Source organism: Populus alba, chromosome 3, assembly GCF_005239225.2.
Source record: "Populus alba chromosome 3, ASM523922v2, whole genome shotgun sequence".
Classification (NCBI taxonomy): domain Eukaryota; kingdom Viridiplantae; phylum Streptophyta; class Magnoliopsida; order Malpighiales; family Salicaceae; genus Populus; species Populus alba.
In genome coordinates, this window is record NC_133286.1 from 10816966 (window position 1) to 10826649 (window position 9684).

The 9684-nt window shown below is 39.1% G+C and overlaps 1 protein-coding gene across 2 annotated transcripts; it reads left to right on the plus strand.

Annotated features, from left to right (window-relative positions):
* Positions 1-125: 125 nt before the first annotated feature.
* On the plus strand, positions 126-8555 carry LOC118037998 (protein PHYTOCHROME-DEPENDENT LATE-FLOWERING). Of its 2 annotated transcripts, XM_035044208.2 has the most exons (12): positions 126-966; positions 1845-1902; positions 2006-2070; positions 2193-2276; positions 2736-2816; positions 3094-3255; positions 3338-3436; positions 3522-4891; positions 5398-5624; positions 5704-5852; positions 6405-6443; positions 6543-8555. In XM_035044208.2, the coding sequence occupies exons 1-12, from the start codon at positions 814-816 to the stop codon at positions 8214-8216; spliced, it is 4161 nt and encodes a 1386-aa protein (XP_034900099.1). In that variant the 5' UTR covers positions 126-813; the 3' UTR covers positions 8217-8555. The 2 variants fall into 2 exon arrangements, with proteins under 2 accessions (XP_034900099.1, XP_034900100.1); XM_035044209.2 differs by lacking the exon at positions 126-966 and having other exon boundaries at positions 2726-2816.
* Positions 8556-9684: the final 1129 nt, after the last annotated feature.

Below are 9684 nucleotides of genomic sequence, written 5' to 3' on the forward strand. Positions count from 1 at the left end.
TTATCTTTTAAGAATAGAATTTCTAAATCCTGTCACACCAGTAATTCTTTCTTTTCTATAAAGTTAAAGGTATATATTTTTATTATAATATTAATAAGGATTAAACGTTCCTAGTCCTCTTGTATTTGGGATCAGTGCTTGATTATGCCCATGCCAAGTTGAATCCATCTTGGAACAGATCCTCTTGATACTTGGACTCAGTTATTAGACCGAGTCCATGCCCAAACTCTCTCTCTATTTAGCTTCTTTCTTACAAGAATTGCTCTGATCGGTAGCAGTAAGAACCAGCCCCTCCGTCCCCTTCTCTCTTGCAACCTTACTTACTTTATTAAAATCCCTCACTTTCTCAGCATCCAAACAACACCTTCGGAGAAAACCCAACCCCCCCCCCCCCTGGTACTTCAGTTTAGGTTTGTGCCTTTTATTGATGCTATATTCTAGTACCACCTTCTTACATTTTCCTTCACTTTCTCTCTCAGCATCCAAACACCACCTTAAAACCTCAGTTTTCCCACAAAGTGAGGGACGAAAACAAAATCCGGGTATTTACATTAAGCACTCAAAATCTCAAAGAACTCATCTTGGATATTTTATTTCAGCTCTCAAAAGACTTTAACTTGCATTCAAAGTCTCTTCCTTTCCTCACTCCTTCAGTGTTTTTTCTTGACTTTCTTATAATCCAAACACCGCCATAAAAGAATTTGAATTCTCTAGGAATTCAGTACGGGTTTCTCTTGAAAAATCTAAAATACTTTCCCTGATTTTCCTTCACTCTTCTCATGATCCTAACACTAAGAAGAATTAAAATTCTAGATGGGGGTCTCTTTTAAGGTCTCAAAAACTGGTACCAGGTTCCGCTCAAAACCTTTTGTTCAATCAGATACTGTTCTTGATGAGGTCTCAGAAAATTCCATAGAGAGCTCGGTGATTGGCTCAAAGAACGAATCATCTACGAGAAAGGGCGAGGTAATTTTGGCAACTTGATTACTCTTCTCGATCGAGGAGCAAAACATCTAGTGAGAATTAAAATAAAAAAAGTTCAAAATTGATTGTGTATTTTGGATGATGTTAGATTTCATCACGAATTGCCATTCAAATCTCAATTTAGCTTAGTTAAATAAAAGAAACTGGTTACTTTTCAGTAGGGTAATTTTTCAGATTCTAAAATCTTATTTTCTTTTGTTTTATGGCATTCTCATTGCAACTGATTTGAAGATTAATTATATGCTTTTTTTTGGTTATCATTGTTTGGATTTTTTCCGTTTGTAGGGAAGGTGGATAATTATTTGCTTATCAGATCTTTTCAGTATGATGTTATAGGAAGTAAAGCATTGACCCTTGATTCTGTCCTCTGTCTTTTATCGAGCTTCTTACATGCCTAGCACTCTGAGAAACTTTTCAACAATATATGTATTGTAATCTAATGAATTGAAGTGGTTGTTGATGTGATAAACCTCAATTTCTGGTAATTCCCGATGGGTTTAAAAGAAAGTTATGTTGCTAAATGATATGTAGTGCATGGCACCATTCTTTTTTTTTTTTTTTCTTTTCCTCTTCAATTTAACATGTGATTTGGTTCCAAACAGACAGTAAGAGATGGTAATGGAAAGTTCAAACAAATTGTTTTCTGCGAATATCAGTGTTATTAGATGAGATGGGTTGGTCGTTTCTTTCTTCCTTAATTATTATCTTTCTCACTTTTCAATTTATAGCAATGGTGTAGCTGTCTTGTTGATTGAAAGCTCTTAAATTACTGGGTGTGAATTAAGGGTTGGTATGGATGTTATATTTCATCCCCTGCTCTGTTTTTTCTATACCATAATCTATAGTGTTCTGTGAAGTAGGCTGACATCGTTGAGGGTGCTGAGGATGCATTAGCTGTCTCAAGTTTATCCTTCTCTGGTAAAGCACTTAGCATATATGCATGTTGGATTGATTCAATTGTTCAAGTATATTCTATCAAGTTTACATTCTGAGTTCTTTTGGTTGTCTCTTGTTCTTCCAGGACATGAAGTTTCATTCACATTGAATCTCTATCCAGATGGATATTCTATAGGAAAACCCTCAGAGGTTAGTCTGAAAAGTGTTAATTCTGCACAATAATTTTAAGAAAGTGACTTCAAGGAAAAAAAATCTATTTCCATACCATCTTTATGTTAAAGTGTAAGTCCAAGTAGTTCATGTGTTTTCAGATAGAGGCTGCTCATCAGGCTCCACTTCAAGATGGTCAGAAGTTGTTGCATCCATATGATAAGACTTCTGAAACGCTCTTTTCAGTAAATATCAACTTATACTTTTCTTCTCATCCGTTAGGGATTTTATTTTGATAAGTTCTGAAAGGATGTTTTATTTTCAAATTGAAAATTTTATGCACGGAGCACCTAGATCAGACATTTTGATGCAGTAATGCATATATTATATGACATGTTTTGGAACTTATCCATTGCTCTTTTAATTAACCTATTTGTTGCAAGTAAGATGCATTATGTAGATTCATTTACTGCCCAGCCTGGTTAATTCTACACAAAGACTATTCAGATTACATGGTCAGCTCAGGGAACTTCTTCATCATCATAACTACCCCATTTAAGTTTCTAAAATCCATTGATGAGGCAGTTTTCCTATTTACCTAACAAATCATGTTGTCTGCTTTGTAATTGCTCTTTTGATTTCAACTTCACTGTAAACTTTCTTAAACTGACTTTACTGCCGTTTATGTGTGCATGTATTTTGAGGCAATTGAGTCTGGCTGGTTGCCTGGAGATATTCTGGATGATATTCCATGTAAATATGTAAATGGGACACTTGTATGCGAGGTAAGTAATTCAAATATGTTCCTCTAAAATGCCAACCATGTTTCACTGTCTGATATGTCAGCTAATTAAATAAGTCACTTATCTTTACTAATTGATGTTATGCTTGGTGCTTTTTATATTTATAAACTGGAATAATGATTATGAATGCTCTGAGTAATCACTTAAATTCATTTGAGCATTTCATGTGAGTGTGCATGCACATGTGTGGAGAGCAAGAAGTTATTGAAGCTCATGCATTTGGAGGTTTCAGAGTTTGCTAATCTCTAAATTCTTCCAGGTGCGTGATTATCGGAAATGCGCTTCCAAGCAGGGGTCTAGCGTTCCATTTATGGATGGGCTCCCTATTGTAAATAAAGTATGCCTTAGGATGTCATTGGAGAATGTAGTGAAGGATATCCCATTGATCTCTGATAATTCTTGGACATATGGTGATTTGATGGTAAGTGTGTCGAACTCATTCATCAGAAAATCAATTTAGAAAATCAATTGAACCACATTTTGTCTTTCACTTTTTGCTGCAGGAAGTAGAATCTCGGATTTTGAAAGCATTGCAACCACAGCTTTGTCTAGATCCTACTCCCAAATTGGACAGGCTCTGTAATAATTCAATTTCAACCAAGGTGCTATATTTAGAGAGTTAAATAATGTTCTATGGCTGAAGGAATTTGTTATATATTTCTCAACCCTGCTGAATGTCATTTGCAGCTCAATTTAGATCTGAGAAGTTTTCGCAGAAACAGATTAAGGCAGACACCTGAAGTTACTGTCACATCTAAGAGCAGAATCCATGGAACGAATACTTGCATCAACCGAGTGCCTGAAAGCTCTAACAGTAGGCTTGGAGATTCAGGAATCATTTCAGGCAATGTGATGCCACAGCATGCCCAGGAGAATCAGACAACTCAAAACCTTGGCCCTAGCAGCATGTTAGCCTTAAGTGCAAGAAGCTTTGCTCCAGATGGCAATGTTCCAGCACTACCTATCGTATCCCAGCAACAGAGGTATCAAATGAGGATTTCCCCAAGAAGTATGCAGGATCAAGGGTCAAGGTCTCCTGCCAACATTTCCGGAGCTGCCGCCTTCGGGCAGGACAAGATGGTTGCTCACTGCACCATGAATTCTGCCGCTCTTCTTGGGAAGAGGGAGAACCAAGATGCACAAATGTCACCTTTATCTAGTTTTAGTAAGAGACCAAGGCTTACACCAGCAGGTCCTGATGTAATTCAACAGCAGCAAAGGGTTCTGCATATGGATGGCCTCCATGAATCAGAAATGAACCGGAAGAATTCAGTACTACAGCAGCAAGCAATGACAAGAGGAATTCAGTATGCCAATGCAGGCATTCAGAAGTACCCACACCAGATGTTAGAAGGGGTTGTACATCAAAATGCTGCAGCAACATCATTTTCTGCAGGACATCCAGGTATGAGACTTGGTCTCAAGGAAGAACAGTTTGAGACTGAAAAACTGGATGGTTCAGTGCTTAGTCAGGGTAAAAATGATATGCAGATGATGGAAACAGAAACAGGCCATTCGGAAACACAGCAACCATGGTTACAGCAAAGATTACCACAACCTGTCATGAGATCTAATTTCCCTCAGGCTGGATGGAACAATCTCAGCCAAGATTGTAGGAAGGAGGAACAGCCCCAGAAAAGGAAACCAGCACAAAGTCCGCGGTTATCTACTGGGGGTTTAGCTCAATCACCTCTATCATCAAAATCCGGGGAATTGTCTAGTGGTTCAGCTGGATCCCATTTTGGAGCAGCTGCAGCAACTGCTGCACTTGGGTCATCACAAAAGGAGAAGTCAGTGGTTGCTGCTGTTGGTGGAACCCCATCTTTGACTTCCAGTGCCAATGATTCCTTGCAAAGGCAGCACCAGGTTCAAGTTGCTGCAAAACGGAGATTGATTTCCATTCCTAAAACCCTGGTAATGAGCAATGTGGGGTCTCCTGCAAGTGTCAGCAATACAAGCATTCCGTTAAATGCAAATAGTCCTTCAATTGGGACCCCACCTGTGGCTGATCAAAGCATGCTTGAAAGATTTGCAAAGATTGAGATGGTGACTATGAGGTATAGAAGGTTTACTAATTTACCATCCCATTATTGTTTTGTGTCACTCTTTCCTTTAATATATAAATTTGATTCTTAGTTACTGTAATCCTACCTTCAGACTGTTTAAAGCTTAAATGTCATTCCGCAGAGAGTCTGGGTTAATCAGATTTTCTTTCCTTTTACTAAGCATCAATCAATTCTACTTCATGCTAGGAAAATCCATATTTGATCCATCATTTCATAGTTCTTATTTTTTAACCTCTCTCTCTCTCTCACACACACACACACGCACGCACACTACATTTCTCTTCATTATTATGTTGGGGGTGGGAAGAGTGAGCCGGGGTGGCAGCACCCTCATTTTTTATGCAATTTAATGGTATCAAAAAAGCATAACCTTTTCCCATTCTGTCAGCTTGATATCTATTTGGGTGAGAGCATCTTGATTTGTGTTTCTCTTAGAAGTCCAATGACATTGTTATATCTTTTTCTTGTTATTCATTATCCAATTGCTTCTGTTCCAGGCATCAACTCAACTGCAAAAAGAATAAAGTTGATGATTACCCTATTAGGAAACCAAAGACCTATCCACTTCAAAATCTGTCTGTTCATCTCTCTAATTCAACCAGTAATGAGGAGTTCAAAGATGATACTAATGCAAGGCAGTTATCAAAGTCTCTTGTAGGTGGAAATATGAATATCTGCAAGACAAGATTTATGGATTTCATAATGACAGAACGAGTACTTCAAGGTTTGTCGTGTTATTGATAAAAAATATAGTCTATTGCCTTTGACAATATTTATGTATCCCTTTTGTGTTGCTTCTGCAGGGAATGTTGTTTCTTATGTTCAAAGGGTACGGAATAGAATGATTATGTCAGAAAAGCCAAATGATGGGACTGTGGCGATGCATTATGGAGAAGCAGATGAGTTTGATGTTCTATCCGCAGAAGATTATCTTCCTACGTTGCCCAATACTGTAAGTGGTGTACAAATTTCGTTTGTTGGATTTGGATATAATGGAGGTCTATTCTAATAAGGTCTTGCTTATAATTTCAGTGGACACTGCATCTTCCTAATTTTCACATCCAGTAAACACTGGGTTATGGATTATGGATATTTCAGCTTTTATATTCTCATGTTAGCATCTTCCAGATGCATTGCCATTTGCCATACTTTTTTGTACCTCATCCACTGTTAATTAAGCTAGGATTCCTTTTGACCCTTTCATTTGCTGCTGCTTCGTTGAGTATCATTGTTGCTACTCTCTGGATTTCCTTGTATTCTTGAGTTTGTCCTTTCTCACAAACTTTAGTAATAAGTATTGGACTTCATTTGACCATCCTTGAGAGCATGGCTTCATCAATTAGAAAGATTTGCTGTGGCAGTTTGAGTTAATAGTTGATGTGTGGGCTGAAAATTCTTCAGTTTTCATAGTATTGTACAATTTTGCTTGTCACATCAATATTTGCTTATCCTGACAAGCATGATTATTTGTCTGATTTACATATCTGATTGATATATGTTACAGCATTTTGCGGATTTGCTTGCAACACAATTGTTTTCACTGGTACGTTTTGAAGGAAATGATTTCTTGCCCAGAAACTCAGATTTCAGATTATCTCTTCTTTATGCAATTGAATTTAAGTAATGCAATTGGCTTTACCAGATGATGCGTGAAGGATATATTGTGGAAGATCATATTCAACCAAGACCTAACTGCACTAATATTGCTTCAAGCAATCAACCAAATGTTTCTGGAGGCCCTCCTAATAATTCACCAATTGAGGTGAAGCAATACAATGAAGCAGTTCCAGTTCAGCCATGCAATGATCTAAAGCCAACTCTTGGCGGTAATGCATCCATGAATTCTTCCCACAATCTACTAGCGAGTACAAGGATGCTACCTCCTGGAAATCCTCAGAGTCTTGTGTCTGGAGTTTCAGTGCCTGCAAGACCACAACAGCTAGACCCACAGCACTCTCTTCTGCAGCAGCAGCAACAGCAAAATCAACATGCTTTAACTCATCAACAAAATTCACAATTTCAGAGGTCACAAATGGTGCTTCCATCAAATTCACTCTCTCATTTAGGTGCAATTGGACCGAATTCAAACATGCAGTTGGGTGGTCACTTGGTAAACAAGTCTTCCCTTCAGCTCCAGCTGTTACAACAGCAGCATCAACAGCAGCAGCAGCAGCAGCAACAGCAGCAGCAGCAGCAGCAGCAGCAGCTGCCACAGATGCAGCAGCCACAGCAGCAGCTGCCACAGATGCAGCAGAGGAAAATGATGACGGGACCTGGAAGAGCTATGGGTATGGGAAACATGGTGAATAACATGGTTGGCCTAGGAGGTCTGGGAAATGCTGGGGGCATTGGAGGTGCAAGGGGAATGGGACCAGGAATCTCTGGACCAATGGCTCCTATAACTGGCATGAGTAATGTTGGCCAGACTCCGATGAATCTGGGTCAGACTGCAAATATCAACGCAATAAGTCAGCAACTTCGCAGTGGACACATGACTCCTGCAGCTGCTCTTATGATAAAACAAAGAATGAGCCGAGCAAGCATGACAGGGGGCCCTCAGTCTGGTATAGCGGGGATGTCAGGAGCCAGACAGATGCACTCGGGCTCTGCTGGTTTTCCCATGCTGGGTCAATCTCTTAACCGAGCCAGCATGAATCTAATGCAACGAAGTCCAATGGGTCCACCAAAGTTGATGACTGGGATGAATCCCTACATGAACCAGCAGCAGCAACTGGAATTACATCAACAGCAGCAGCAACAGCAGTTACAGCAGCAGCAGCAGCAGCAACAGCAGCAGCAGCAGCAGCAGCAGCAACAGCAGCAGCAGCAGCAGCAGTTACAACAGCAGCAGCAGCAACAGTTTCAGCAGCAGCAGCAGCAGCAGCAGTTTCAGCAGCAGCAGCAGCAACAGTTTCAGCAGCAGCAGCAGCAACATTTTCAGCAGCAGCAGCAGCAACATCAACAGCTGCTACTGCAGCAGCAGCAAGAAACAACTTCAACTTCTTCATCGCTACAGTCTGTTGTTTCACCTTTACAAATAGGGTCACCGTCAACCATGGGAATTCCACAACTGAACCATCAAACCCAATTACAGCAACCCCAGCAACAGCCCAGCCCACAGCAAATGAGCCAACGAACCCCAATGAGCCCACAGATGAGTTCAGGAGCAATCCCTGCCATCAGTGCTGGTAATCCAGAGGCTTGCCCCGCTAGTCCACAGTTGAGCTCGCAAACCCTTGGTTCTGTTGGAAGCATCACAAATTCTCCAATGGAGCTCCAAACTGTGAACAAAAGCAACCCTGTTAGCAATGCATAATCAAGTTCAACATTTTTAGGTCTTGCTTCTTGAGTTATGGCTCTATTTCCTCCCATTTAGAGCATCAAAACTGTGCAGAAATAGAAAGCTGATATTGCAGTCAGATAAATGGACTGAATTCCATAGCATTGGAGCAAGCTGGAAGGAGAAAATTCTCATCATGTGTAGTTACTTTAGTAATCTGACACTCGAGCTGCCAAGTGTCAGCTGATTTGTAATTTGTGTTCTTGTGGCATATTTTATATGCAACCAAGTTGTTGATTAGCAATTTTGCAACAACGAACCATGTAATAAGTATGCATAATAAAGGAACATCGCCGGCGTAAAATTTCCATGGTATAGTATTTTGCAGACATGGGTGGTAAAAAAATTAGGCATAGTCTAGCCTGATCAGTCGTAAAATCCAAAGCTATATATTCTGTGACAGAAGATAATAGCAAGGGAAAATTACTTCAAATTTCTCAAGGTTTGTTTTAGTCCGCGCTCTCGTATATTTAAAAAATTACATTTTATATATCATTGTTAATAATGTATGAACTCAGTCAACAAAAAGATATTATAAATGATTTATTACTTAAAGTGTTTTTATCAAAAAAAAAAAAAAAAACCCAGCTTGTTTAAAGCCATGAAGGTTGGAAAATATGATTTCAATTTTAAACAGTAAAATTCCTAATTGATAAGTAGAACATTGAATAGTTTTTTTACTTGGTTGCTGGAATGAAACGCATACAGCTCATGCTAGGGTTGAAGTAGTTGAAGAGAGCTTCTCCCTCTGGGTGGAAGCCATTCTTTGACGAGAGGGATTTCTGTAATTGTCCATGGTCTCCATCAGCTGTACGGTGTGAACGAATAGGAAGAGGGATTGGGCATGACACGTCAACATGATCGGCAACAATTGAGGAAGGCAATTTCAAAACCCTACTCATGCGCAAAGCATCACCACCACCACCATCCCTACTCTTGCAAGGCCAAGAAACACCATATTCATGCCACCAATTGCTCTACCAACTCAAAGTTGTCACCAACTCAGATAAAAGATAAGCATGATTATAGACTTTGTTTTAAGTGTAATGATGCTATACTGAATACAATATCAAATAATGTACTAGGAGTGTCCATTAGATCTATTTTAAGATCTAAAATGAAATCGGTCTAAAAAAAGTTTAATAAATTAAGTCAAGAGGCTTGGGTTAAAAAGGTTCAAATCTATTAGTTTAGACCCTTATCTATTTTTTGAGTCATATCTGAAGCTACAAGAGGATTTTGGATGTGGTTCAAATTGGGTTGGAAACTAAACATATATACCTTTCTAACAATATATGGTAGCCTTGCTAATTCATCCAAAAGATAAAGAAAAACAAGTTTAAAATTGGACCTAGAATCCGTTAACAAAGTATGAAAACTGAAAATGCCTTGTTTTTTTTTTAAAGTTATGAATTCCATTCGCTACAAGAAGTTCTTAATACTA

Coding starts and splice junctions, on each gene's coding strand:
- LOC118037998 (XM_035044208.2), top strand. CDS start 814: ATGGGGGTCTCTTTTAAGGTCTCAAAAACTGGTACCAGGTTCCGCTCA. Junction 2,071..2,192: donor CTATAGGAAAACCCTCAGAG/GTTAGTCTGAAA, acceptor ATGTGTTTTCAG/ATAGAGGCTGCTCATCAGGC. Junction 3,437..3,521: donor ATAATTCAATTTCAACCAAG/GTGCTATATTTA, acceptor TGTCATTTGCAG/CTCAATTTAGATCTGAGAAG.